Genomic DNA, 27,975 nt, shown 5'->3' on the forward strand with positions numbered 1-27,975 from the left:
ATCATTTTTTCTGACCTCTGTTCACATCCCCACTTAGCTGCAGTTCATTTAGTTAAAAAGAAAAGAAAACAAGTTAAGGTAACAGCCGAGAACTGGGCTGATGTCCCCCACTTAGTGAGGACGCAGGCAGCAGCATTCTGGATCAACTGTCTCATTCACTTTTTTAGGCAGATCTGTCAACACGCCATTGCAGTAATCAATTCTACTAAAGATGAACGCATGAACTAGTTTTTCAAAGCCTTACTGAATCATTAGTCCTTTAATCCTAAAGTTAGAACACCGACTTTGTCACTGTCTTTATGAAGGTTCAGGTCTAAAGCTATCACTGCACCCAGATTTAGAGCCTGATTGATGGATTAGCTGAAGCTGGAAGATAACTTTTGAACTCTCTTCCTTTGGTGCAAAATTCATCTCAGTGACCGATCCCCTCGTTCGTGCTTAGTTCCTGGCTTCTTCTGCTGTTTTAATTAATTCCTTATGAATGTTGAGAAATACTCAAGATTAAGAATGTGTGTTTATCCATTTTACAAGAGTAATCATCATTATATGTCTCAAACATCAAGCACAGACCAAGAGAAGGAGAGATTCAAGTACCTAAATCATTTCTTTTTTTCAGTAGGGCAAAGATAAGAGGATGACTTTAGAGATCATCCATTGCTCCTTTGCATTAAAAGAATCAAATAGGAGGTTGCAGCCACATGTTTAGGATTTGTAGGTTTTTTTTTGGAATGTCTTTTCTTATAATCCCTCAAAATGAGCCTCCTATTATCACAGGTTATACAGAAACGAGAAAGACATTTAATAGCTGAATGATCAAATTTTTAGACATTTTCTAAATGCAGTAAAGAGCAAAATGAAATTCAACACGATAGTTTGAAAATGTCTTTCTAGTAGCTGTACTTATTTTCCTATCATGTTTTGATCAAAACAGGAATTTATTGGCCATCTGTGTAAAGAAAATATTCTGATCGATGTATTTTAACTGGTGGGTTCTTTTTAATTTGATTATAAAAGAATGCTAAAAATTAATGACAAGAAACTTAATCTTCTTGCTCTTTTATTTTTTATACCAAATTTTAATTGTAATTACTCATTCAAACAATGCATTTCTAAAACAGACCTTTTGACAACATCGGTTTACATGAACTTAATGTGTGTTTTGGAAAATAAATCACCTAACTAAACCAGTGGAAACTCTAAGCAATCTAAAATACATTTTTACATTTATCCAGCATGATTACAAAATGTTTATAAAATCATTTCACAGATCAACTAGATCCTGTATGACAAAGTCTCATGACCCCCTGGTCACATTTTACAAAAGAGCACAGTAAAATACAAAAAAGGCCTTCTGTTTTTTTTATTAAAAGCCTCTGCATCAGATCAAACTGATTTGATAAATGCAACTTGTTATACGTCGGAGCTGTTTGCTGAGTGAAAAGCCTTGAGAAGAATTTAGATACATTTAAAAAATAACCGAATGAAACAAAAGTTTTAAAAGGTTTAAAAGTCTTTGGAAATAACAACTTTTATGAAATATTCATATCACTCAAAATATGTGGATACATTGTTCAACTTCCAGAAAATAATATATGTTGAGTTATTATTTAGCAATATTAATATTATGACCAATATAATGACTCTTCAGGTAGTGGAGATGGTGATTACTGGAATATCTGTTTATCTCTCAATCCTTTTCGGGTATGAATATATGTACATAGCATCATAAAGATGAAGAGAATTCATAAAAGAAAAACAATTCTTCCTTTTCATCTATAGATTAGAGTGTATTAAAACAAATTACACCTTTAAAGAGGTTCTAGCATTAGTCCAATGAAACATCAGTGAACAAAACACAGCTGTCAATTATCAATATTAATATATGTCAATATTAATGTATGGTTTATTAGTGAAAAACCATTAAAGCCCATTGAAAGCATAAAATGTTTTCTCACTGTTTGATTGTTAGATGTATAAGGTTAAGATTTATTTGAGAAAAGAATACTTTTATTACTCTGATTAAAAGTATCAAGAATTTCTTTGTATCTGAGGATTTTAACCAATACATTTGGAACATAAATTAACATACATCCTCAATACTTCCATAGGTTTTTAGGAGGGAAACTTGTAATTAGGTGCTGCTAAACACATTTCCTCATTACCAGTGTCAACATCTCTATCTATCCAGAAATGTAGTCATTGTGCTGATCTGGAGAGCACAGGCCATGTATCTGGATATGCTTCGGCTGACTTCTACAAAAAATCGAACTCCTTAATTCTACAGAAAAGAAGAATATTAATGTTTTTTTTTGTTTTTTTTTTTTAAAGACTGGTGAAAATTAAGCAGGAAAAATATCCTCTGTACATATGAGACCAAATGAGAGAAGTTTTGTCATGGTGCACAGAGCCACAAAAAAACATCAGTACAAACACCTGATGCCAACTGTTGAAGAGCTGTGGAGGAGAGATGGAGATATAAAGTCAAACATGAGCCCAGCTGCCTGAAATGTTGGGAAAAAGAATAACCCAAAGTTTCTCTATAAAGCAACTGGGGGTTTACTTTGTTTTTCTGTTTTTATTCCCTTACAGATTTCCCATTTTAGCTTTCAGTTGCTAATAAACAGATAGTATGCATGTCATCCTGGACATTTATGTAGGAAAGCAAAAACTGATGAAAACCAGACAGACCTTAGAGTTGAAAACTGATGTACTTTCTTTTAAAGTTGATTCTGCTGATTTCTCTTATCTTGTTTAAAAATTTACATTCCACAATAATAACTCAAAAGTGGCTCCTTTCTTGGCATCAGATAAGTCTGATAAGTCTCTTAAGAAGTGTCAAAGGTGTTTTAGGGGGACATGAATCATCACTCTTTTTCCCAGGGCCTCCTCCTCTGATGACGACCCTTTAATAAAAGAATAAAAAGGTAATTTCCATATGGAGTTAAACAAACTTATGGGCATAAATGAGAAGAATGTAATGTTAGACCAACTTACAGAGTACATATTAGAGAGGTTGTTGAAAAGAACTTGACCTGCGCTCACTTTGTTCCTCACCCCTCGGATGGTCCCATTCTTACTGCAGATATTGACCCTCTTGTTGCTGAACAGCATCTCCCTCTTGGCACTGGCATACAGAAGCAGGTTGTCTGACTCACCGTTGTTTTCGTCCATGGCAGCATCCAGGCCGTTCAGGTGCCTGTTAGCCTCACTGGTCGGAGGCAGACCTCCCTGCTCTGCCTCTGTGCTGCCGGTGCCATCCGAGTCTGCAGAGTCTGAAACCGAGCTGCACCAGGTCCTTTCATCCTTGAACACCTCGGCCAGCACACGGCCACTGTTGGCAGACGCGACTCTGAACCGGACAGTTTTACCACTCATTTCTTTCAGCTTTGGCCCATCCATCAAAGTCCAAGAACACACTTATACACATCACTTCCCATTCAGAAAAGGGGCCCTTTCAGCCCAAGTCATTGGTGGTTCAATCATTTATCCAACACAAGAATCCTCCAAGGACTGAAAAAAACACTCTTGAGTGCAACTTTTACGCTCCCAAACACTCAATAATAGATGTGCCTGTGTCATGGTAACAGCTAAAATGGACAGACTGTAAAATGATATGAAGGCGTTCAATAATTGATCAAGGTTAGCACACACCTTGTGTCGGATCCTCTATGGTCTGATAACTTGCAAAGTCAGGGGAAGCCAACAGGTGGCCTTAGTTGATCTTTGCACGAACATTTAGCACCAGTTATCTGAGTAAAAAAATTACTTTTTTGTGTTATTAAGCTAAAAAAAAATAGAAAAAATTGCTGTTAGGATAGCCACAAAACTGGCAAGAAAGTTAATCTATACAGACATTAACAGCTTCTGTTGAAGAACAACATGAAGGACAGGACAGACCATAAGGTTCTGTAGATGCTACAAACATAGAAAACAGAGGAATGGAATATGTTTTTCTTTCACTGATGTATCCTCCTTCTCATCATTTCATGAGATCCAGAAAACGGTTTGTCTAGAGAAGAAAAGCTGGAGCTCATAGTGTCAAAGCTTCCTAATATAATCCATGTCAGGGGTTGCCTGTCATCTAAAGAGTGAACTTCCTCTCATTCCTGTCCAAGGACAGTGCAATAAGTAAAAACTCAAGATCAAGATGACCTCCAAGAAGTCGTTATAGTGGTGTCTGCTTTAAGAGTTTGCCTATGATTGGGCAAAGGGTTACTGGTTCGAGACCCAGTCATGTCTTTTGAAAGTTGCTATACTACTTAACCAGTATTTTGGCCAAAGTAACCAATTGTATTGGTTTGCTCATCTACCAATACAGATTAGGTAAAAACACTTCCCAATTAAATCTGTTGTTTTAACAAAAGGTTTGTTGGAAATATAACTTCCAAGCAGATTTAAACCAAAAACTGTGGAAAAAATATATATTTTTCAATACAAATTACTAACACCTTACATTTTGCTCATCATTGCCCTTCAAAGGGACTTAAATGAGAAAAGAAAACAAGAAAGAAATTTCAAACATCACAGATAACATTAGCTAACTGTAGTCATGCCAGTAGATGGTGACGTGTTCACATGGAGATTCATGAAATCTGTTTGATGAAGAAATTTGTCCAAATTGCCTCATGAAGCTTCATCTCACCAACACTATCTTTGGTTGCTACTCAGCGTAGCTTTCAGCTGAGAAGCACTTAGTCTAGGCTTTTCACTAGCGCAGGCCTCTGGCAACAGGAAGTTGAATGCCAGGTACTTCGTTTTATAAACTTTGTTGTTGGGGTGTGACTTTAGAAGGGAGTTGTTTTTGTCCTGTTATGTCAATGACAATTGATATCAACAACTTTGTTCACTAGTTCACATTCATGTTGGAAGAAAGAGGGTCCAGCTCTGAACTGTTCCTACAAAGTATTGACCAGGGAATTGTCCAAAATGTCTTTGTATGCTGAAGCACTCCGAGTTTCTTTCACTGGAAGTAAGGGGCCAAGCCTAGCTCTTGTAAAAAAATAAACCCCAAACCATAATCCTTCCCCAACCAAGCTTTGCACTTGGCACAATGCAGTCAGATAAGTAACGTTCTCCTGGCCACTTCCACAGCCAGACTCGTCCATCAGATATCCAGATTCACTTCCAGAGAATGTGTCTTCACTGCTCTAGGGTCCAGTGGCGGCGTGCCTCACACCAATGCATCAAACACTTTACATAACAGTTGGTGATGTGCAGAGGGTGCAGCTGCTCGACCATGGAAACATATTCCATGAAACTCTCTGCACGCAGTTCTTGAGCTAATCTGAAGGCCACATGATGTTTGTATAGTGATTGACTTTGCAGAAAATTGCCGACCTCTTTCTACTATGGGCTTCAGCTTCTGTGACCCGACTCCGTTATTTGGCTCTGTCATTGCTGAGTTGTTGTTCCCAAACACTTCCATTTTCTTAAGATACACCTGACGGTTGACTGTTGAATATTTAGGTGCAAGGAAAATTCAAAACTGGATTTTTTGGAAAGGTGGCATCCTAAAACAGTCCCACCTTGGAATTCTCTGAGCTCCTGAGAAATTCATTATTTAAAAAATGTATGTAACAACAGTCTGCATGGCTAGATCATTAATTTTATACACTTGTGGCCATGGAAATGATTGGAACACCTGATTAAAAAAAAATGTGGTAAGTAAATACTTTTGGCAATATAGTGTATGTTCATAGATCAGAACATTATAAACTGGAACCTCTGGTCTTAACCATAAGGGAAAACAGTGTTTTTATAAATAGAAGTATCTATATAAATACCCATTTAATAGCTTGTGCAATAACCCTAGCACTCTATATACTGTATATATCCCATGCATCTTTTCCTCCTTTTGGCACCTTCTTCTTTTGGACTGTTGAGCCGATGTAACGAGTACATTTCTCCACTGTGAGATCAATAAAGTCAATCAATCAATCAAACTGATTAACCCAAACCACTAGAGACACTAAGACAATAATAGCTACTTTCCAATCCTTTAAAGAGCCACTGTAAGATGATTAGTTGGTCTATAATCTTAGATTTAAATCCCAGATCTTAACTTAACTAAGTAAATATAGTCACTTTTTAAAGGGAATGAGGGGAAACAGAGACCCCTTAGCTGGGATCAGTTCTAAACACCTGAAATTAAGAATTATTAATCATCATTTTTCTTAATTGTAAAAAAAAGTTATACAAATAATAAGACTAAAGCCACCTAGCACAGTAATGAGAAAACACAGAATGGGGATATGATTAGGACCAATTTATCTGGAATATTAAGTTCCCTTTCTACTAAGCCCAAACTATTTTGCCAATAGATCCCTAAACCATTGCTGAAGTATTTTCTAAAAATAACCCACCGCTATTAGAGAATCCTTTTCCCATGATGCTCTGCATCAATGTTAGGGTAAGAAGCACCTTACTGATGAAGGACAGGGTTTATCGCTTCCCAGCAGAATATTGGACAAAGTATCATATAGATTGTTTCTGCCTCTAAATCGCTAACTTTTAATAAAAATGTCTACTGCTTAATAAATACAATAGAATACAAACAAAAGTGATTATAAACAGCCTAATCAAATCATCCTCCTGACAGGAACAGGCCTGCAGTACCCCTCTCCTCCTGTGGGGGGCGACGAAGAAGCAAACTGAAGCACAACAAACACAGAAGAAGCTGCGTGCTTCACACGTGTGATAACAACATGGGGAAGCGGCGGCAGAAAAAGCAGCTTTTCACGAATTTGTCCAAAAAACAGAAGAAACATCTGAAGGAGTTTGGAGAGGAGCACCCGTTTCACGATGTGTAAGCTTTAAATCAGAGAAAAGCCTTTTCTTTGCTAAAGAAGAGCTGGATTTTGATGTCAGTTTACACAGGCGCCTTTCACCTTAAAACTAGTTGGTAATTCATGGAGCGGTTCTGCAGTAAACTTAGACAAATAATACCTGAAAAAATCATAGCGTTTGTTTTTTAGTAATTTGTATAATATGCATGTTTTTGTCTCTTAGTAAAGATGCGAATTTGGAGTGACACCAAAATGCTAGCAGGAAATAACATCACTATTTTTTTTTTTTTTTTTTTTACACATATATATATATATATATATACATATATATATATATATATATACATATATATATATATATATATATAATGTGTTTGTGTGGTTGCTGTCTTAGTCTCTGTTGCCAAAATAGATCACATATATTATATATACATACATCAGTACATAAGGACCTTTAATTATTGTGTTAAATGTATTATTACCCCTCTCTGACTGGATAACCTCCAGGAACAAACACGCTCTATGCTCTCTGTTTGTAAAGGTGCAGACTGTCTAAAAAAAAGAAACTCTGTCTAAAATGTGACTGAAGTCCTTTTAATGTCTCCATATGCAAAGGACAAGAATATAGAGAATTTCTAAACATATATTTCCATGTATTCAATGTCCTGTGGTCTAAATGTCATGTCCATTAATCTGTAGATGTATCCATCTTTTAGTCCTTTCACCCATTTATTTCTGTCTATCACCTCATGTCTTTGGTCTTTAAACTATATAAGCAATGATCAATTATAACAAATGCAAAAGAAAACAATGTGTTGGTGAGATAATCTCTAAGGGGTCTGTTATGTCTCAGATCGCAGGTAAGGTCAGTATTCTTCAGTTAAATCTCCATCTGTGTATATATCCGTTTGTCCATAAGTCTGTGCATCAGGTGCTATAAGATCTGGTAACATACTGCTTGATTTACTGTTTGCTTCTCCTTAGTGTGAATGAAAGACCTGAAAGGACCCAGATTGTGGACCTGGTGAGTGTGTGGAGAGATGCTCTGTTTGGAGATGGTTTTCATAAAAGCGTAACCATCTTTGCCTCCTCGTTGTTTTGTTTTAATTGTTCCCTTTGTTTGGTGCAGCCATCAAGCCCAGAACAGTCCGACTCAGAACCTGACATCAGGGATGGAGAAGAAGAGGAAGAACCAGAGCAACAAACGGCCTATCAGAAGCTTCTTTCAACCCTTGGTGAACCCACCGCCAATCGCCAGAACCAAGAGGATGAAAGCAGTGATGAGGAGGAGGAGGAGGAGCTACTCTTTGAAAGCGATGGTTGTTTCTTCGTTTTGTTTTTTTATACACATATTTTACAACTGTTGGCAGTTGACTAAATTGGAGTTTCAAATTTTCAGAAGAGGGCAGCAATGAAGCTGAGGACGAAGGAGAACATGGAGAAGAGGAGGCGGGAGATAAAGAGGAGGGGGCTGATGGAGAGGAGCAGGCTGCTGAGCAGGAGGAGGTGGCAGGAGATAAAGAGTTTGTTGACAAGGAGCATGAATCTGCATTCTGTCTGGAGACAAACTTCATGGAAAAAGGAGAAACGGATGAAAACTCTGCACAACTGAAGACCAGTAAAGGTGAAATCAGAGGAAATTCTTTATTGACTTCTATAAAAATTGAAACATTTAGGTTTTGTATTGGTCTGTATGAGATCTGACTTTTTGTTTTTAATTCTTTTTTTTTACAGACATGTTTTTAGACCACCTGGAAACAGAGCTTACTGAAGAGGATGTGTGTAAAATCACCTCTGGCTGCAAATCCAAATCTCAGATCACGGTATAAACATAACCGCCCGGTTAGAAAATTAGCATTTATATTTAAAAAAAACCCTTAAATGTACTTATACAATTTGGCGTTTTTTTCCCATTTTCTAACTTAACCAACATGAAGTAGAGCTCAACTGTGAAATGAAAACCCTGCATAATCTTCAGTGTTTTTTAGCCTCTCAAGGACTTTGACTGTTCTGATCAAAACTAAATGTTTCCAACCCTTTGGTTCAGATAAAATTTTAATATAACAACATACAAAAAGGTGAAACAAGAACTTTCGTTTCTGAAGTTCTCCAAACCCGACCTCAAAATCCATTCTGGTTGACACACATTTCAAATGTTAACCATAGTTATAAACAGTTTATTTACTCTTCTGTTTGTTTGTATCTTGGTCACTTAGAGGAGAATTTCCTTAAAATCAGAGCTTCACCTACTTGTACCATAACATGAAGTTTAGTTTGATAAAATGACCTAAAAGGCTAACAGAACATCTTCCTGATTCATCCTCATCAGGTTGGTTTCTTCCGGAAGACTTAAAAGTCTCTGTCCTCTTCTTCTCGGTGCTCATCATGCTCCTTCCGTTTGGCTGTTTTGTTCTTACATCACATATTAGCTTACGTTAAAAAAAAATCCTTTAGAGAACTGCCACCGGAAGCTCCACTGGTCCTTATATCTCAGTGTGAGCTCTTAACTATCTAATTCAGACATGCCCAAAGTCGTCCCTAAAAGCTGATTTCCTGCAGGTTTTAGACGTTTCTCTGCTTTTTCATTGATGGTTGACTAACAGGCTGTTGCTGAACAGCAATCATCATAATCAGCTGTTCTAAAGCAGGAAAACCTCTAAAACCTGCAGGACAGCAGCCCTCGAGGACCAATTTCGGGCATGCCTGATGGAAAGTGAAACTTTAATAGGTTTCCTGCCAGGGTCATGGTGTATTTAGTTTATCCATCAACTCTTAGCAGCTCTCACCAACCATGTAGAGGAAACCCATAATGTAACCAAGACCAGAACTAAGCAATGGTGGATGCAGCAGTTAGCTTCTATGCTTCAAGGCCTTGGAACCATGCATCCATTTTCCATCACGCTTATCCCAAGCAGGGTTACTGGTGCCCATTTCCAGCTGTCCAATTTTAAGGAACAAACTCCTTAAAACCTACGATCTGCAGAAACTGTTCCTGCTGGCTCTGTTTAGGTGTATGAGCAGGTTTAGGCAGGTTGATGTTGCCTTTATCCATTATTAACACTGTTAATAAATGCTCTGTTATACGTTCAGATCTTAGGACATTGCTTTATGACCATCTTTATTTGTGACTTTTCTGTTGCCTTCTGAGTCTTTCTCAGAACAGCTGGAATTTATTTAAGGGTAGCATTGTAAATAAGAACTGCATACTACAGATTTTTATTAGTTAAAACGCTGTTATGTACTCATTATTTGTAGCTCTATCACATAAACTCCCTTTAAAAGATGTTGTTTGCAACTGAGGGAAGCGGGTATAAAAGCAAACTAAGCCTGATAGAATTTCTTGCTTAAAGTTTAAACTGTTGATATATTTAACTAAGCTTATCTGCATTGTGTGTAAACTTTCTCTGCTCTTTTTCTTGTTTTATAGTGGCCAAAATTGGGAAATCTTTTGTGCACCAATCCTGTTGAGCGATTCGGCCCCATCGGTCCTCATAAAGACACAAACCTAAGTGATTTCCATAAGCTTTTGGAGAGCAGCTGGAAGGGTCTGAACCAGTCGGTCAACCCTAAAGGACAGGCTGAGGAGATCAGCCCTCTGCAGCTGGAGCTGCTGGCCCTCATGATGTCTTATAAGGACCTGTACCACCCAGATATATGCCCTGTAAAGCAGGGTCCATATGTATGCAGTGCTTACTGCCTCCATGTGCTCAACCACGTCCTGAAGGCTAACTCCAGAGTGCTGGCCCATAACAGTCAGCTGAGAGAGCGGAAGACACAGACTAAACCTGGAGCTGAGCCACAAGACGAACCCAGAGACCAGGGACTGACCAGGCCAAAGGTAAACAACCAAACACATGAGGTTTATTTAGCTGCTCATAGCTAATGCTTAGCATCTTACTAATAAGACTTGCTTCCTTAAACGTTTGCATGCAATGTTTGTTTTTTTGTTTTTTTACACCATCTTCCTACCTACGAGACAAATTGTCCGCATTTTTGTATGACTCGAACTGAATCAGGGATAGCCGAAGTCTCTGAAGCTGAAGTCTCACAAGCTCCTTGCCTGTCAGCCAATAACACACCGAGTAGTTATGTTGGAGCCTATTAAGAATTAGATTCGTTTATCTTTTGCAAAATTATTAATGTTAAAGAGCTAAGGTTATGTGAATGGTAGAGCTATTGTTTATTTGTTTATGTATTGGTTTTGCTTTGACCCTCCTCCTTGTCAGTCCGCCTCCTGCTGAGATTAGCAAGTAGAAGCAGCTGATGAGGTGGATCTGATTGTTTGTTTGAAGGAGTGAGGGGTGCAACAGTTTTTCACACACATCACTTAACTTTATATTTGAATTAAGTAACAAGTTATTCTCTGTATGAAACGTTTTATATTTTTATGTAAAACGTTTTACAGTTCAAAAATTTGTTTTATTTTTGTGCATAAAAGCCTAATGAATATATACTTTAGCTAAAAGAGCACACTACACACACACACACACACACACACACACACACACACACACACACACATATGCATAGATGCTGGTGACACCAGAAGTTCAAAGCCCCACAGCTCTGAAATTTTCTGCAGTTGTAGTTGACATGATGTAGAACAAATGCAATACAATGAGACATGCCTTTTCTCAAGCATGTCTTTATTACTCATGTTAAAAAAGATCTATTATTTTCGAGAAGAAGAAAAAACAACTTTGAGTCATGTTTGAACCGATGCAGTTAAGGCTGTGTTTTAGTCACACTATTTTCATTTATATTTTCAGAAACTTAAAGGTGTTAGCTTTCAAATTATGTAACACACATGTAATTTAGGCTTACAGTTCCTCGGTTATTTCCTTTTCCATTTGGGTATGCAAAAATAGCGAGGATTACCCCAAATTAGGTCGGTTTTAAGAGGTTAACACAGAAAACCTGCAAGATTTGTAAGGATTGCTATCACTGTGTGCCAGGTTCTGATTCTGGTTCCCATTCGGGGACGCGCTCTACAAGTGGTCCACACTCTGGTCAGCCTGCTGGAGACCAAAGGCAAGAAGATCATGGTGAGCAACAAGAAGAAGTTCAAGGAGGAGTTTGGAGAGGCAGAGGAGGAGAAACCAGCGAACCTGCTCAGACCTGATGATTACCACGCCATCTTCTCAGGGAACGTTGACGATCACTTCAGGATAGGTACGTTATTAAAATGGTGGGGGGAGGGCTGTATATGAAAGCATTCACCCCTTATCTGATTGCTTCTACCCTCCTTGCCAGGTGTGTCTATAGTGAGGGGCAATGTGCGTCTGTACGCCCCCTTCTACTCCTCAGACATCATCATTGCGTCTCCGCTTGGCCTTCGAACGGTGCTGGGGGCTAAAGGGGAGAGTAAGAGGGACTATGACTTCCTGTCGTCCATCGAGCTGCTGGTCCTGGATCAGACTGATGTCTTCCTCATGCAGAACTGGGAGCATGTGTTGGTAGGAGGATTTCAGCTTAACTCAAGATGTGGTCCATTTGCATAACTATATGTAGAATAGTTTTAAGGTTTGTCTTTCCTGCCCTTCTCTACCAGCATGTGATGAAACACATGAACCTTCAGCCGCTGGACTCCCATGGAGTGGACTTTTCCAGAGTGAGGATGTGGAACCTGAACAACTGGGCTAGACACTACAGACAGACGCTGGTGTTCAGCTCCATCCAGGATCCACAGATCAACAACATCCTCACTAAACACTGTGCCAACTACAGAGGACAGGTGAGGCCTTACAGATACGTACTGCTCTATGCATCTAAAAGAGGATTTGACAATTATTGGAAAGATAAATTCAGTAACATCCAGGTGTTTCCATTTAGATAAATACATTATTAATTTGTTGCAGAAAGTAGGCAATTTTTAAATTCATTCATTACAAAAAATGTTTTTTCAATTTTAGTTATTGTAAATTTATTTATTATAAATCCTTTTGCATATTTGAACACAAGTGAGTCAAGGGAAGAGTCTGATTTTTTTCCAGGTATCAGTTCAACACCAGCTGTGATGAACAAAGGAATAAGCTACAGGTTCTCATGTCTCTTTTTTTTTTTCTACAGCATATGCAGTTTTCTCCATCTTTTAGTGGGAAATCATTGGAAGTCTTTGAATGTTATGAAAATATTTTTTTTTACCATATCTTTTAGAGCAGTTATTGACTCCTATGTCATTTATTTGACCTCTCTGTTGCTTTTGACACAGGTTACCATAAAAAATATGCCAAAAACAGGCTCCATATGCCAGGTGTTGGTTCAGCTGCCTCATGTTTTCCAAATGTTTTCATCTGAAAGCTTCATGGATCAAGATGCAAGGTATGCAGTCTATTGTTTAAGCTCTGGAGACTTCCCTTTCCTAGGACTACCCCTCACTATATTCTTCTTCTCCTTGAAGGTTTCAGTTCTTCATTGATAAAGTGCTGCCTCAGTACAGGGACTCTGTCATGTCCCACACTTTGATTTACATCCCATCCTACTTTGACTATGTCCGCCTGCGAAACCACATGAAGAAAGAGGAGATCAACTTTACCTCCGTCTGCGAGTATTCCAGCAAATCGGAGGTTTCTCGAGCCAGGCATTTTTTCCTGAAAGGTGAAAAGCAGTTCCTGCTTTTCACCGAGCGCTTCCACTTCTACAAGCGGTCAGTTTGTTGTTTGTTTGTGTATTTATTCTTCCTGCAACAATCTGCTCATGTCATCCTTGCTTTGTTCAGGTATACCATCAAGGGCATCAAGAACCTGATCTTTTATGGACTCCCCACCTTCCCTCACTTCTACAGCGAAGTGTGCAACATGCTGGCAGCAGGAGGTCAGGGGGAGGAGGCCAGCTGGACATGCACCGCCCTCTACTCCCGCTACGATGCCCATAAGCTAGCTGCCATCTCCGGAGCCCAGCGAGCCGGACAGATGCTGCACTCCAACAAAAACGTTCACCTTTTTATCACTGGAGCCGAGGACAAAGTCTGAACAGATAGCAGTGCATTAAATGTGCTTATTAAACTGTAATTTTAGTTAAACATTGTGACTCGTTAACCTCTGATAGCAAGTATTTATTGTTTTATTGGATTTGTTGATGTGTTGCTGAAGGGACCATTAAAACATATGTTCTAAAAACATAATCATCATAGCAGTTATGATCTGTTGATTGAAAAGGAAAATGTTTTCCTTATTTGTTCTTTGAAGGGCTTTGATTCAGCAATACCAGAGCTAATTAAATAGTTTTATGAATTAGATATGTGAAAAGTGTCTGAGAATATGGATGCCTGTTTTTGCCAATAAAGAAAAAAACAGGATTTTGTAATTCCCAAATTCAAATTTAAAGATGGTAATTAAACTGGTTCAACTAGAGATAAAATTATTCTGATATGCCTCACATAAAGCATCTTGTAATATATTTTATACAGAAATGCATTTCATTAAACCATGAATATTTTAATCAAATAATTTTGTCCAATTTAAATAAAAAATCTGTCCTGGTTGTGAGGGCAGGTTTAAGATCTCAGTTGTATAAATAGGATCAATTATTTAAAATTCTAATAGACAAAATGAATCTCAGGAAAAGTAAAATAACTTTGTATGTCATATACATGCTTTAAAAGAGTAACTTCAGCTATTTTCCTATAGTTTTTGGAAACGCACAGATTACACATTACAGATAAAAAAATGTAATTAATCCTTCTCAGCTTTAAGGAAAATAACATGTAAGCTATTCAAAGAAAAAAATAAATCATTAAAAGTAACTAAATTATTTCAACAAGAACCATGCAGCCTGAAATGTGGAGCAAAAATTGCAATCTAAATCAGATTTAAAGCTTGTTAGGTTATATAAATATATTCTGTGTACTAGACAAGCTGCTCATAAGATCCTGAAAAGTATTATGTTAAAAACACCCCTTTTGCTCAAGTCTGATGTAAGTTCTTAGAAGAAATGGCCCTCAGATTTTCTGAGCGAGGTTTGTTTAGGAGAGAACTTTCCTTAACATCCTTAAGTGCTTTGTTAGATCAAGGAATATCAAAGTTCTGGTATGGGGTTAAAATTCAATAAAAAAATAAACTGAACTTTCCAGAGATAATCTTTTGCCTTATTAGAAATGCAATTTAATGCTTCACAATACTTCAATCCCTGTTAAGAATTATATTTTATTAGCATCTGCCTGGTAGCATACATACCATATACGCAGCTCAATAAATAAAGGGAATATGTAAACAGCACATTAACTTTAATCAAACTTCTGTGAAATCAAACTGTCTACTCAACACTGATTAACAATTTCACATGCTGTTGTGGGAAATATAACAGGTGGTACTTTTCCGCAATTAGAAAGATACACTTAGTAAGCGATTGGTTCAACAGGTGGGGACCACAGACCACCTCTTAGTACCCAAGCTTTCTAGCTGATGTTTTTATCTCTTTTGAATGTTGGTGGTGCTTTCACAATCATGCAGCATGAGATGTGCCCTACAACCCACACAAGTGGCTCGGGTAGTGCAGCTCATCCAGGCACATCAATGCAAGCTGTGGCAAGAAGGTTTGCCATTTCTGTCATCGCAGTGTCCAGTGGCTGGAGGCTCTACCAGGAGGCAGGTCAGTACACCAGGAGATGTAGTGGACGGCAACAACCCAGCAGCACGACAGCTTCCTCCACCTTTGTGCAAGGAAGAACAGTAGGAACACTGCCAGAGCCCTGAAAAATCACCTCCAGGAGGCCAGAAATGTGCATGCGTACTCCATGAGGATGGTGTGAGGGCCCAATGTCCACAGATGGGGGTTGTGCTCACAGTCCAACACAGTGCAGGATGCTTGGCATTTGCCACAGAACACTTGGAGAGTGACCTGCTGGCTGCAACATCCTTCAGCATGACTGGTTTGGTAGTGGGACACTAATGGTGTAGGATGGCATTTTTTTGGAGGGCTGCACAGCCCTCCATTGGCTCGCCAGAGGTAGCGTGACTGCCAATAGGTACCGAGATGAGATCCTCAGACCACTTACAAGACCATATGCTGGTTCCGTTGGCCCTGGGTTGCTGAAAATGCAGGACAATGCTAGACCTCATGTGGCTAGAGTGTGTTCATAGTTCCTGCAAGATGAAGGCACTGAAGCTATGGACTGGCCCACCCGTTCCCCAGACCTAAATCCCATTGTGCACTTCTGGGACATCATGTCTGGATCCATCCACTGAAGTCATGTTGCACCACAGACTGTCCAGCAGTAAAGCGAATGCTTTAGTCCAGGTCTGGGAGGAGATCCCTGACAAGACCATGCACCTCCTCATCAGGAGCATGCCCAGGCGTTGGAGAGAGGTCATACTGTACAGGCACATTAAAGCCACATGCACAATACTGAGCCTTGTTTTGACCTGTTTTAAGGACATTACATCAAAGTTGAATCAGCCTGTAGTGTTTTTCCACTTTAGTTTTGTGTGATTTTTGTGGGATTCTGTTGTCAGCACACTCAACAATGTACAGAAAAAAGTATTCAATGAGAAAATTTCATTGTTTTAGATCTAGGATGTCTTGTCTGAGTGTTACCTTTGTTTGTTTGAGTAGCTAACATTGTTTCTGTTTGAATAAAACTGTCATTATTAAAAGTAACCTGTGAAATCCAGATTAGTAGTTTTACTACCAGAAAAAGTAGGGTTTAATACAAAGTTGGTGTTTTTTTAATTGAATTTAATAGTTTTGTTTCATTAATTTCCTATTTTTCCTAATGGCTATCCATAGATAACCAAATATGAGTGCTTTGATCACCTCTGTAAAGGAAGAGACTGAGTTCCTAAAGCAGTAGTTATCACGTGTAATAAAATACACACAATAAAAGGCTATAACTATCACTTCTTGCAGTGATCCTTTCAGCAACGATAAGGTGTTAGGTAAGACGTCACCTGTTAACACGTCGGATGAACCCAACATATAATTATTAACTCCATGTGTTGATGCAAGAGTAAGTTAGGTCACAAAATTACAGTTTTCCCTCTGCTGCCTGGAGCCGACGCACAGCAGATGGTCTCCAGCTGCCAAGATGATGGAAGAGAAACAACAGAAGCTCAGCTTGAAACGAGAAGTGGGGCTAATGGGAGCCGTGTCGCTGATTGCAGGGACGATGATTGGATCTGGGATCTTCATGTCCCCGCAGACGGTTATCTCCTCTATTGGCAGCACAGGAGCCAGCCTGGTGGTGTGGGCCAGCTGTGGCGTACTGGTGATACTGGTGTCTTTCTGCTATGCTGAACTAGGTACCGTTATACAGGAGTCAGGAGGAGAGTACATCTATATTCTGAGGACATCAGGTCCAGTCATGGCCTTCATGTTGGCCTTCAGCTCTATCATATTTGTGAGACCTGCAGGTGTCGCAGGCATCTCTCTCAGCTTTGCTCAGTATGTTGTGGCTCCTTTCTACCCAGAATGCACTCCACCAGTGCTGATAGTAAAATTTGTGGCTGCAGCTGCAATCATACTTTTAGCCATTGTAAACTGTATGAATGTACGCTTTTCGATGATAGTGCAGGTGTTTTTTATGGTGGCTAAGGTTGTGGCCTTGGTTGTCATCATTGTCGGAGGAGTGGTTCTGCTTGCCAAAGGAAACACAGAAAACTTTGAGGACTCCTTTAAAAACTCCAACGTGGGCATCAATCCAATTGGGATTGCTCTCTACCAGGGACTGTGGTCCTATGACGGCTGGAACAATCTGAACTATGTGACGGAGGAGCTCAAACGTCCAGAGGTAAGGGGAAGTTAAAGGCCAACTCACAAGCATCAGTTGCCATTTTCACTCATGTGTGCATGACTCAACAGTTTCCTCTGCTCAAGGCAATACCGTAAGTCTCAGCGGTTGCTGTGTTTACTCTAACCCAGTCTTTAAATTGTTGTTGGAGTTTACAGAAATTTCCTCCGATTTCCTTTTCATTTTTGGCTGCTGTGTTGGGAATCATTGTCCTGATCAACTTAAAGGGACAATTTGTGTTTAAGCTTTAATATAAGTTAAGGAAATATCCAAGAAAATATTTGCAACACATGCTGCTTTAAAGCCTATACTCATTACAGGACCTATGAAATGACTCATCTATTGCAGAATTTTCAGTGATTGCTAGGTCCCCGGGGGCCCTCACCACACACATACATACTATATATATATAAAATCCATATCCTAACATTCATGTATAATCTGTATATAGGTTCCATATTTATTTATTTTATAGTGTCTTACAATTACTCTCTGTTTAAATATACCATCTATAGTCAATACAGACATAGTCTATGGGTTAGTGCAAATCATGTGCACATGTACATAAATATCTATATCCTGTATAGCACTTCTGGATAGATGCAAACTACATTTTGTTGCTTTGTACCTGTGAAAATGTAATGACAATAAAGTTGAATTCTATTTTAATCTAATTTTATTCTAAATAAGATTTCATTCTTAGAGAAGATACAAAAAAGATAAATCTCTCCAAACAAGAGAGAGATATTTTTTTCCTGTTTTTTTTTTTAGCAATTTCTCTGAAAAAAGTCTGACCTTAGGGTCAATTTTCAGGGTAGTTCATTCTTGAGAAGTTAGTCAGTTAACCTATAATTTAAGCTTTTTATTTTTCCTCACAATATAATGGATGACTGGCAGCAATCGCTGCGTCTTAAAGGTTGCCGAGTGTCCTATTTGGTGTTGTGTTCACACATAGTCCCATGCTCTAAGCAGGTGTTGTCACACCTTCTTATCGTCTAAGAAATAAATGTTTTTATCAGCCCCTAGCTACACATTTCTGCAGCCAAGTCCTGCCTTTCACTTTCAGCATACTATCCCAGACAGGCTTTTTCATGTTCATTCTATATTTGCCATCTGTTTTAACATGTTTTTGCTTTCTGAACTTTAACTTTAACAAATATATTTTTTTTTCTCACAAGGCTGTGCGTGCTGCAGGCACTTAGTGCTAGTATATCAGTGGTTTAAATGAGCAATAAAACCAGCTCAAGCCAATTTGACAGTTTGGAGCGCTGACAAGAGTTACATTAAATTTGACCCTACTTTGTCATATTTTATTGGGTTGCTACGACAAGCATAGTCAAAGGACTAAATGTTTCATTAGTTTATCTCTGTACATTCCAACTTTAAAACATTCAAATGAATGAGGCTGTTCAAAAATACAGTTACAGCCTGTTGCTTACAGGTGCTGGTCATAAAATTAGAATATCATGAAAAAGTAGATTGATTTCAGTAATTCCATTTAAAAAGTGAAACTTGTATATTATATTCATACATTACATACAAACTCATATATTTCAGATGTTTATTTTGTTTAATTTTGATGATTACAAATGACAACAAATGAAAATCTCAAATTCATCATATCAGAAAATTAGAATATTACTGAAGACCAATAAAAACAAAGGATTTATAGAAATGTTGGCCAACTGAAAAGTATGAACATGAAAAGTATGAGCATGTTCAGCACTCAGTATTTAGTTGGGCCTCCTTTGGCCTGTATTACTGCAGCAATGCGGCGTGGCATGGAGTCGATCAGTCTGTGGCACTGCTCAGGTGTTATGATAGCCCAGGTTGCTCTAATAGTGGCTTTTAGCTCTTCTGAATTGTTGGGTCTGGTGTATTACATCTTCTTCTTCACAATACCCCATAGATTTTCTATGGGGTTAAGGTCAGGAGAGTTTGCTGGCCAATTAAGAACAGGGATACCATGGTCCTTCAACCAGGTACTGGTAGCTTTGGCACTGTGTGCAGGTGCCAAGTCCTGTTGGAAAATGAAATCTGCATCTCCAAAAAGTTGGTCAGCTGCAGGAAGCATGAAGTGCTCTAAAACTTCCTGGTATGTGGCTGCGTTGACCCTGGACCTCAGAAAACACAATGGACCAACACCAGCAGATGACATGGCACCCCAAACCATCACTGACTGTGGAAACTTTACACTGGACTTCAAGCAACGTGGATGAAGTGCCTCTCTTCTTTTCCTCCAGACTCTGGGACCTTGATTTCCAAAGGAAATGCAAAATTTACTTTCATCAGAGAACATGACTTTGGACCACTCACCAGCAGTCCAGTCCTGTTTCTCTTTAGACGCTTCTGACGCTGTCTGTGGTTCAAGAGTGGCTTGACACAAGGAATGCGACAGCAGAAACCCATGTCTTTCATACGTCTGTGTGTGGTGGTTCTTGAAGCACTCACTCCAGCTGCAGTCCACTCTTTGTGAATCTCCCCCACATTTTTGAAGGGGTTTTGTTTCACAATCCTCTCCAGGGTGCGGTTATCTCTCTTGCTTGTACACTTTTTTCGACCACATCTTTTCCTTCCCTTCGCCTCTCTATTAATGTGCTTGGACACTGAGCTCTGTGAACAGCCAGCCTCTTTAGCGATGACCTTTTGTGTCTTGCCCTCCTTGTGCAAGGTGTCGATGGTCGTCTTTTGGACAACTGTCAAGTCAGCAGTCTTCCCCATGATTGTGTAGCCTATAGAACTAGACTGAAAGACCATTTAAAGGCTTTTGCAGGTGATTTGAGTTAATTAGCTGATTAGAGTGTGGCACCAGGGGCCATCAATTTTGAACCTTTTCACAATATTCTAATTTTCTGATATGATGAATTTGAGATTTTCATTTGTTGTCATTTGTAATCATCAAAATTAAACAAAATAAACATCTGAAATATATGAGTTTGTATGTAATGTATGAATATAATATACAAGTTTCACTTTTTAAATGGAATTACTGAAATCAATCTACTTTTTCATGATATTCTAATTTTATGACCAGCACCTGTAGTTTAACATTACCTAATGGTTCACTTTAAACCTCCAACATGATCTGGGATCGTTTAGTGTAAATTCCTCCCCCGCAAGCAGTAACATCATCCTGCGATGGAGGAAGGATTGAGTCTGAAGAGAGAAGTTGGAATAATAGGAGCTGTGTCTTTCATTGCTGGGACTATGATAGGATCTGGGATCTTTGTTTCTCCCCAGTATGTCCTGCTGGCAATCGGCAGCACTGGGGCCAGCTTCATCATCTGGGCCTGCTGTGGACTGACAGCCATGCTTGGTGGACTATGTTATGCTGAACTGGGGACAATCATACCAGAGTCTGGAGGGGAGTACATCTACATGCTACGGACTACGAGGAGAGTCATTGCCTTCATGTTTGCCTTCAGCTTCATCAGTGTCATGAGGCCTGCCAGCGCCACAGGGATCGCCCTGAGCTTTGCCGAATATGCTGTGGCCCCCTTTTATGGCGGAGGCGCCCCTCCACAGCTGCTCCTCAAATGCGTGGCTGCGGTAGCGATCCTGGCCTTGGCTCTGGTCAACTGTCTGAACGTCCGCTTATCCACTGGCATCCAGGTGGTTACTATGGCCATTAAAGGGCTGACGCTGGGGGGGATCATACTGGGAGGAGTCGTGATGCTTGTTCAGGGCCACACTGCAAACTTTCAAGGCTCTTTCGATGGAACAAACGTCGGTGTGAATGACATTGGCATCGCCTTCTATCAGGGCCTGTGGTCTTATGACGGCTGGAATACTTTGAATTATTTGACCGAGGAGCTCAAACAACCAGAAGTAAGACCGATGAGGTTTTCTGTCCCTTGGTAACAGTTCAACAATTCTATCTCTCATCTTATAATATCTGATTGAATTCTGAATGTTCTTTCAAACTTTTTTATTGGACTTTGGCTGCTTTTACTTGTTTTCATTGTAGCTGTTTGTGATGCTGGACTGGAAATGAGAGGCAACAATTAACTCAGGCAAAATCCAAAGGAAAAGCTTTAAAAGACCTTTAGACTTACTAAACTATTAGATGAAAGTGAGCGTTATGCTCATGCATATCAGAGGGTGGAGATAAATATGCGTACATGTTATGGGCTATAGGGAAAATTCCATTATTTTTTGTTTGTTTCCTTCTTTATTAACATCAGCTCAGATATTTTACTATACATATCCTATGTAAAGATTTCAGAAAACCTAGAACTGATGATAAAAAATTCAAGAATGTCTTGTTAACAAGAATAGATTGAGACTTTTTTGTTGATACGTAAGGTTAAAGTTGGTGTATATACAATAATCAACAGAGCTTATATAATGAGAGTTTACGATCCCCTGATGGATGTTAAAACCTTTACAACCACGCTTTGGTTAATCATATAGCCAGCGTTCCTCGTGCCCTCTGACCAGTCATTGTTTTCTCTCTGAAAGTGACTGCAGACTTCTTGAAGCTTTCATAGCGTTTTGGTCCCTTTTTCCTCAGTTTCCACCATGGCAAATAAAAAAGCAGAAGGCCTTAAAATGAAGCGTGTGATTGGACTGGATGGAGGCATAGCTCTTGTCTCTGGAACCATGATTGGTTCTGGGATTTTCATGTCCCCACAGTTTGTTTTGGCCTACGTTGGAAGCCCTGGAGCGAGTCTGGTGATCTGGGCCCTCTGTGGAGCAGTGGTTCTGCTTGCTGCGCTCTCCTACACTGAACTTGGGACCATCCTTCCTGAATCTGGAGGGGAGTTCATCTACATCCTGAGGATATATGGGTCATGCCCCGCTTTCTTTGCAGCTGTCACTTTTATTCTGCTGGTGAAACCTTTCAGCATCGCTGCCATGTCCATCAGCATAGCAGAGTATAGCATGGCACCATTTTACCCCGGCTGCCAGCCTCCTCCGCTCGCTGTAAAATGCACCGCAGCTCTCGCCATCCTCGTCGTTTCTTCCTTAAACATCCTGAATTCCCGGATTGCTGTCAGAGTTCAAGTCATCTTCTTAGTGGCCAAAGTTTTAGCACTGACTTTCATTGTAATTGGAGGAATACTGAAGCTCATACAGAGCAGTGCCGTGTTTGTGGAAAATGTTAAAGTAGAAAACTCATTTAAAGATACACATTACTCTGTGAGCGCTTTAGGAATGGCTTTCTATCAGGGTCTCTGGTCTTATGCCGGCTGGTACAACCTAAACTATGTCACGGAGGAACTTAAAAGACCAGAGGTGAGACTTTATGTAAGCTTTTGTGTTTCATTAACTTAATGTATTCATTCTGTGGTAAAGCTGAATCTATATCACAACATAAGAATTTTTAGTCTCAAAACCTGTTTGAATTCTTTTTAGTAAGCTATGATCTTTCTGTATATTATGGGGGATTCAAAATGTACTAATTATTACTGTAAAAAAAAAAATATATATATATATATATATAATACATATTTGGAGCTTGCAAACACTAAAATCAAAAATCAAATGTATTGTTGTGACTATGAGGCCTCAGGAATCTGACTTCATGTGATTTTAGACTGAGCTGAGAAGCATCTGTTTTTTTTCCACAGATGGTCATGATCAAGAATCTGCTTGTCCATAAATGTTTGTGTCCTTTATAGTGAATAATCTTATTTTGTTGGCCTAGAACTTCATGATGTGTGATGAATTTATGATTAGTTGAATGTTTGTCAGTGATTTGTTTTGGGGATCCACCTCTTTGTTTCTCCTTGGAAGGACTATTTTAAGTGAAATCTTAAGAGAAGCTGCAACATCTAGCCAAAAAAAACTTTTTTAAAAATACAATTTCTTTCTTTTTTAACCGGACAAAGTGCTTATAAATACAGGAAAATGTGTAACGTCTCACAAGCACAGATTTTCCGTGATCCCCTCTCCGCCTCGGGAGGTCATACTGGAAAACTTCACTAAGCTGACTTCTGTAAAAAAAAAAAAAAAGCTGAAGCCCAGTCGTACAAATCAAGGCCTTAATGCCAAAGCAATATTTCTTTTGCACTTAATAAAATCTTTGCTAAGTTCAATCCAAGTCTAGTTTAGTCTCTCTCCATGCTTTGACAGGTTAAATATCACTCAGCAAATCTAATCTTTGTACTTTTAACGATCTTGCTCCATCCTCCGTGTGACAAACCACTGAACATCATGAGTCAGGAGAAACAGCTTTTGCCTCATAGAGGAAAAAAACTGCAGCCAAATCAAATAGATGTAATCAACACAGGTTATCACTGGCAGAGACCCTATCCAGTTATTTAACAAGAAAATGAGACAATGCTCCTCGGATCCTCAGAGCCCTATAGACTTAAAACCTGGCTGCATCTTTGCTGCATGGAGGCCGTTTGCCTGTGTATATCTCAGATACAGGGAAGCGTTGACACTAGATGGAATGGGACCAAACTTCCAGGACCAGTGTTCTGACCAGCCACAGTATAATAGATAAGAGATCAGACCTATAGTCAGTTTGAATCTCACAGACCCAGCCTGAGTCTGTCTGGATCTGGGTTTTGCTTCTGTCGAGTCTTGGCACAATCAGGCTCTGTATTATCAGCCTGGTTGTTGTTCCAAGAATGGGAAGTGTTGCTGGCGCCTGATGTCTGGATAGATCCTCCTTTGGATTATGATGGAGCTGATTGCTGATAAAAACATGAACACTATAGATTGAAGAACTTATTGGGTAAGGCTAACCATGCATTCATATTATGTGGAGAAACATTAAGTCTCACAACTTCATTGTGTTTCCGGATGTTCAGTTGGTCTTTTAGACAATTAATGGAAACAGAATATATCTAGGAAGGGGAAAGATTACCTTAAAGTGAGTCAAACATCCTATCAGTTGCTGGCTGCTGCTTCTCTGACTGTTTAGCTTGCTGGTGTTCTTTGTTTTGTGTATTTGTGGACTTCTTACCATCCCTTTAATAAGTTGATCTTCTATCGTTGGCTGCTCTCAGGTTACAGATGCATCTTCCATATAAATTGCTTCTTCATTGCAAACTCATCAGGACCCGGATACTTTTTGCTCTGCATCACCAACATCTCATGTCATCAGTGACTTTAGACATTTGTTGATGATACTCAGATCCCTGTGCAGATCTGATATTTCCACTATCATATCCTTAGCAGGTGTAAAAAGAGGGTTCATCCCTAAATGCCACTTTAGGCCAAAGACAAATTTAAATCTTTAATGACTTTTTTCTATTGTTGTGGATGTATTCTTTACCATTTATGCAATTTGAAAATTTTGTTTTCAAGTTACATTCAAATGCATCTATTAAATTTTACACAGCCCTCTACTCTGACAATATCTAGAAACTTTCACTCGAGTCACAACAAGGGTCTTTACAGTAGAGACGAAATCCTGATTATAACTGACCTGGCAAATTGTTATTCTGAAAGACAACAGGGTCCGTCTTTAAGATATTTTGTAGTCAGTAGCTTTAATTGTCAGATTTAACAGCCTCAATTGAAAAATATAACATGGTATCATCAGCATAAGTATGTAGACGTGTTCTGTGCTGTCTAATAGTTACACCAATCAATAGTGAGTGTTAACACTGAGTCCTGTGGTTCTCGAAAACTAACTGTGGTAAATGATGAAGATTTAGTAAAAATATGAAATAGGATAAACATCCGCCTAATGCTGCTCCCCTGAACCCACTGCGTTTGTCAGGTAATTAACTATCAAATACAATAGTAAGATTTAACAGGACAAGAGAAGATGTAAGGCCGCTCTTACCAGGTGGTTGTTGTTTCCATGTCAATGTAATTCCACCTCATGTATGAAGCTGTTGCTGAACTAGAGAGCTCCTTCAGAGACAGACTGCTGCACCATAAATGCACCAGGAAACGTTATCACAGATCCTTCCTCCAAGCAGCTGTAAGACTCTATAACCATCACTTTTTCCCCAACAACCTCAACAACTTCTTACATCATGCAAATTTTTGCACATTTTCTGTTTTTATCACTGTTGTTGTCATTCTTGTGTTGGCTGTGTTTTTGTCCACACTACTGGAAAAATATCCACAGCTGTTTATTGATTATTTATTCTCTAGATACACAGTACGGTAGTTATATTGTTAATTAACAATACAGTATTTTATTTGTTTATTTTTCTTCACTCTGTCACTTATTCTGTTATTTTTATACACTTTTAAGGTCCACATTTGTGTGACCACTTTTGCTGTGACCTTTTGCTGCTAAAACACCACAATTTCGTCTTTGTGAGACAATAAAGGGATTTTCTATTCTATTCTATTTAATTCTATTCTAATTCACTACATTGGGAACATGCAGACCTCCTCTAATCCAGAAGGCAGCAGTAGTGATTTTCTCAAGTGGAATGTCCTAAATAATTTAGCATTTAATTTGTCGGTATATTAACCCTAAACTGACAACAGAAATAAAGTAATTAATTATTTGTATCAGTTTACCTACATTGAATATATCAAATCCCAGAATTCATGCTCTTTTGAGAGCTAATTTTTTAGTGTTATGCGGAGAAAGGAAAGTTATGTGTTCCTGCAGTCATCTATGAGTCTTCTATGCAATAAGAGATAAAGAAGAACTGGCAATCCCATTTAATGTGTATATTATGCAATGCCATAAATGATTAATGTAGAGAGCATAAATGTAAAGGTGCAGATGTATTATCAAGGGCTTAATAAAAATCGGGTCTTTCATCAGTGATTTATACTCTTATACTCTTTCATTTTCCTGTTTGTGGAGTGGCATTTGTGACCCTGAACTGGTTTTAGCGCCTATCATTTTCTGGCCCCACAGCTGGACACAAGGCTTTGAGAATTGCATTAGTGCCATTTCATCAGTTCACCACGAGAAGCTTTAAAACCTGATTGAAATGTTCAGGGTTTTTTTATAGTTAGATGCTCACATATTTGATCCAAATCTATTTTATTATGGAGTGGGGATAATTAAGTAAACATCAGAGGTCTGTAATTCATGAGCACTTTTGAATTGAAGGTGAAGATTTTCTTGATAAAATGTTACAGTAACCTTAAAAGCTTGTGGAGCATATCTGTTTTTTTAAGGATAGGGTGTAAGTTGCCCAAGTCTCCCAAAAATGTTGCAAGACCCTCTCAGAAAGATTAAGATTACGACAACTTGTGTATTGTCAAATGGTTTGAATTCCCAAGTTTGAAGTGTTATTTCAAAGGAAATGTCTGCTTAAGAAAACAAATCTCTTGTTTCATCCCTTTACAGGTAAATCTGCCCAGAGCGCTGGTGATAGCCATCTCTCTGGTCACTGGCATGTATCTGCTGGTGAATGTTAGCTATCTGACGGTGATGACGCCTAGAGAGCTCATGTCCTCCACCGCTGTAGCCGTCACCTGGGGGTAAGGGCAGCTTTGTTTTAGAGTTTTTAAATCTGAAAGAAATTCCAGTTTAATCAGGTTTATCTATCAGGAATAAGGTGTTGGGAAGTTGGGGTTGGATCATGTCGCTGGCTGCAGCCCTGTCTGCCTTTGGTTCCTTAAACGGGACATTCTTCAGTGGGGGCCGAGTGTGCTTCGTGGCTGCCAGGGAGGGCCACATGGTAAACTTTTCTTTTCTGTTTTATCAAAACAAATAAAGCTGTTTAAAAATACAGCTGGTCGCCCATATTTATATGGATTCCTGTTTGCTGTACAGCCAGATATTCTCTCCATGGCTCACGTCCACCGGCTGACTCCCTCTCCGGCTCTCATCTTCACAACTATTATCTCCTTGGTTGTACTGATCCCCGGAGACTTTCAGAGTATCGTCAACTACTTTAGGTGAACTTGACCTCCTTTTTTGTTTGATCAAATAAAAACTGCTTTTATTGTATCTAAAACAGCCCCTCTTGGTCTTTTCAGTTTCACAGCCTGGTTTTTCTATGGTGTCACGCTGTCTGGACTGATTTATCTCAAAATAAAGAAACCAGAGCTCCCCAGACCATACAGCGTTAGTGTCACATCCAGTTAATCTCACATTTCTAATAATTCAAAACAGTTTGATACAATACCTCTCTCTTACTTTCTTCACAGGTTCCCATTGTGCTCCCTATACTAGTCCTGCTGGTGGCAATTTTCCTAGTTCTGGCCCCCATCATAGATCAACCTCAGATTGAATACCTTTATGTGGCTTTATTCATTCTAAGCGGTGCAATAATCTATGTACCGTTTATACATTTCAAGCTTTGCCCTGGAGTTTTTAAGAAGGTGACAACATTCCTGCAGCTGTTTTTGGAGGTCGCTCCTGCAGAAAAAAACCTGTGATTTAAGCCGCTGAATGAATCCATAAAAGAAGCCAATTATGATGTTTTTTTATCCTATTGCATTTATTTAATTATGTATGTACAAAATATATTGTATTCTAAATAAAATTTCCAGTAGAAAAATGTAAAATCTCTGAAAATCAGATGTATTCTTTTACCGCACATATAGACGTGCTGGAATGATTTGTTTGAAATCTCA

General features: G+C 39.0%; 3 protein-coding genes across 6 annotated transcripts; 2 read left to right on the forward strand and 1 right to left on the reverse strand.

Moving 5' to 3' along the window:
- Window positions 1-1,060: 1,060 nt before the first annotated feature.
- On the reverse strand, window positions 1,061-3,710 carry grxcr1b (glutaredoxin and cysteine rich domain containing 1 b). The gene is made up of 2 exons (XM_038274373.1): window positions 2,995-3,710; window positions 1,061-2,903 (listed from the first exon to the last, which is right to left on the reverse strand). Exons 1-2 carry the CDS (start codon window positions 3,397-3,399, stop codon window positions 2,865-2,867), a joined length of 444 nt encoding a protein of 147 aa, XP_038130301.1. The 5' UTR covers window positions 3,400-3,710; the 3' UTR covers window positions 1,061-2,864.
- A 2,937-nt stretch (window positions 3,711-6,647) lies between these two features.
- On the forward strand, window positions 6,648-13,908 carry utp25 (UTP25 small subunit processor component). 2 transcript variants are annotated; one of them, XM_038272169.1, is made up of 12 exons: window positions 6,648-6,805; window positions 7,770-7,809; window positions 7,915-8,104; window positions 8,185-8,409; window positions 8,520-8,608; window positions 10,213-10,623; window positions 11,741-11,957; window positions 12,039-12,241; window positions 12,337-12,519; window positions 12,997-13,106; window positions 13,186-13,431; window positions 13,504-13,908. In XM_038272169.1, exons 1-12 carry the CDS (start codon window positions 6,705-6,707, stop codon window positions 13,754-13,756), a joined length of 2,268 nt encoding a protein of 755 aa, XP_038128097.1. In that variant the 5' UTR covers window positions 6,648-6,704; the 3' UTR covers window positions 13,757-13,908. The 2 variants fall into 2 exon arrangements, with proteins under 2 accessions (XP_038128097.1, XP_038128108.1); XM_038272180.1 differs by having other exon boundaries at window positions 13,186-13,382; window positions 13,504-13,674.
- Window positions 13,909-16,744: 2,836 nt separating this feature from the next.
- zmp:0000001267 (b(0,+)-type amino acid transporter 1) lies at window positions 16,745-27,928 on the forward strand. Of its 3 annotated transcripts, none has more exons than XM_038272207.1 (6): window positions 16,745-17,511; window positions 26,741-26,874; window positions 26,945-27,074; window positions 27,170-27,294; window positions 27,376-27,463; window positions 27,547-27,921. In XM_038272207.1, the coding sequence occupies exons 1-6, from the start codon at window positions 16,810-16,812 to the stop codon at window positions 27,775-27,777; spliced, it is 1,410 nt and encodes a 469-aa protein (XP_038128135.1). In that variant the 5' UTR covers window positions 16,745-16,809; the 3' UTR covers window positions 27,778-27,921. The 3 variants fall into 3 exon arrangements, with proteins under 3 accessions (XP_038128135.1, XP_038128146.1, XP_038128124.1); XM_038272218.1 differs by lacking the exon at window positions 16,745-17,511 and adding an exon at window positions 20,608-21,339 and having other exon boundaries at window positions 27,547-27,926; XM_038272196.1 differs by lacking the exon at window positions 16,745-17,511 and adding an exon at window positions 21,828-22,749 and having other exon boundaries at window positions 27,547-27,928.
- The last annotated feature ends 47 nt before the right edge of the window (window positions 27,929-27,975 follow it).

The sequence above is a fragment of the Cyprinodon tularosa genome, unplaced genomic scaffold, assembly GCF_016077235.1.
Source record: "Cyprinodon tularosa strain WSP-4 unplaced genomic scaffold, ASM1607723v1 ctg120, whole genome shotgun sequence".
Taxonomy (NCBI): domain Eukaryota; kingdom Metazoa; phylum Chordata; class Actinopteri; order Cyprinodontiformes; family Cyprinodontidae; genus Cyprinodon; species Cyprinodon tularosa.

Bases quoted from the DNA above. Each gene is read 5' to 3' on its own strand.
- grxcr1b (XM_038274373.1), bottom strand. From the start codon at position 3,399: ATGGATGGGCCAAAGCTGAAAGAAATGAGTGGTAAAACTGTCCGGTTC. The intron at 2,904-2,994 runs GTAAGTTGGTCT...CTTTTATTAAAG, and splicing joins ACCTCTCTAATATGTACTCT to GGTCGTCATCAGAGGAGGAG.
- utp25 (XM_038272169.1), top strand. From the start codon at position 6,705: ATGGGGAAGCGGCGGCAGAAAAAGCAGCTTTTCACGAATTTGTCCAAA. The intron at 8,105-8,184 runs GTTGTTTCTTCG...TCAAATTTTCAG, and splicing joins GCTACTCTTTGAAAGCGATG to AAGAGGGCAGCAATGAAGCT. The intron at 8,609-10,212 runs GTATAAACATAA...CTTGTTTTATAG, and splicing joins AATCCAAATCTCAGATCACG to TGGCCAAAATTGGGAAATCT.
- zmp:0000001267 (XM_038272196.1), top strand. From the start codon at position 22,033: ATGGCAAATAAAAAAGCAGAAGGCCTTAAAATGAAGCGTGTGATTGGA. The intron at 27,075-27,169 runs GTAAACTTTTCT...TTTGCTGTACAG, and splicing joins CTGCCAGGGAGGGCCACATG to CCAGATATTCTCTCCATGGC. The intron at 27,295-27,375 runs GTGAACTTGACC...TGGTCTTTTCAG, and splicing joins AGTATCGTCAACTACTTTAG to TTTCACAGCCTGGTTTTTCT.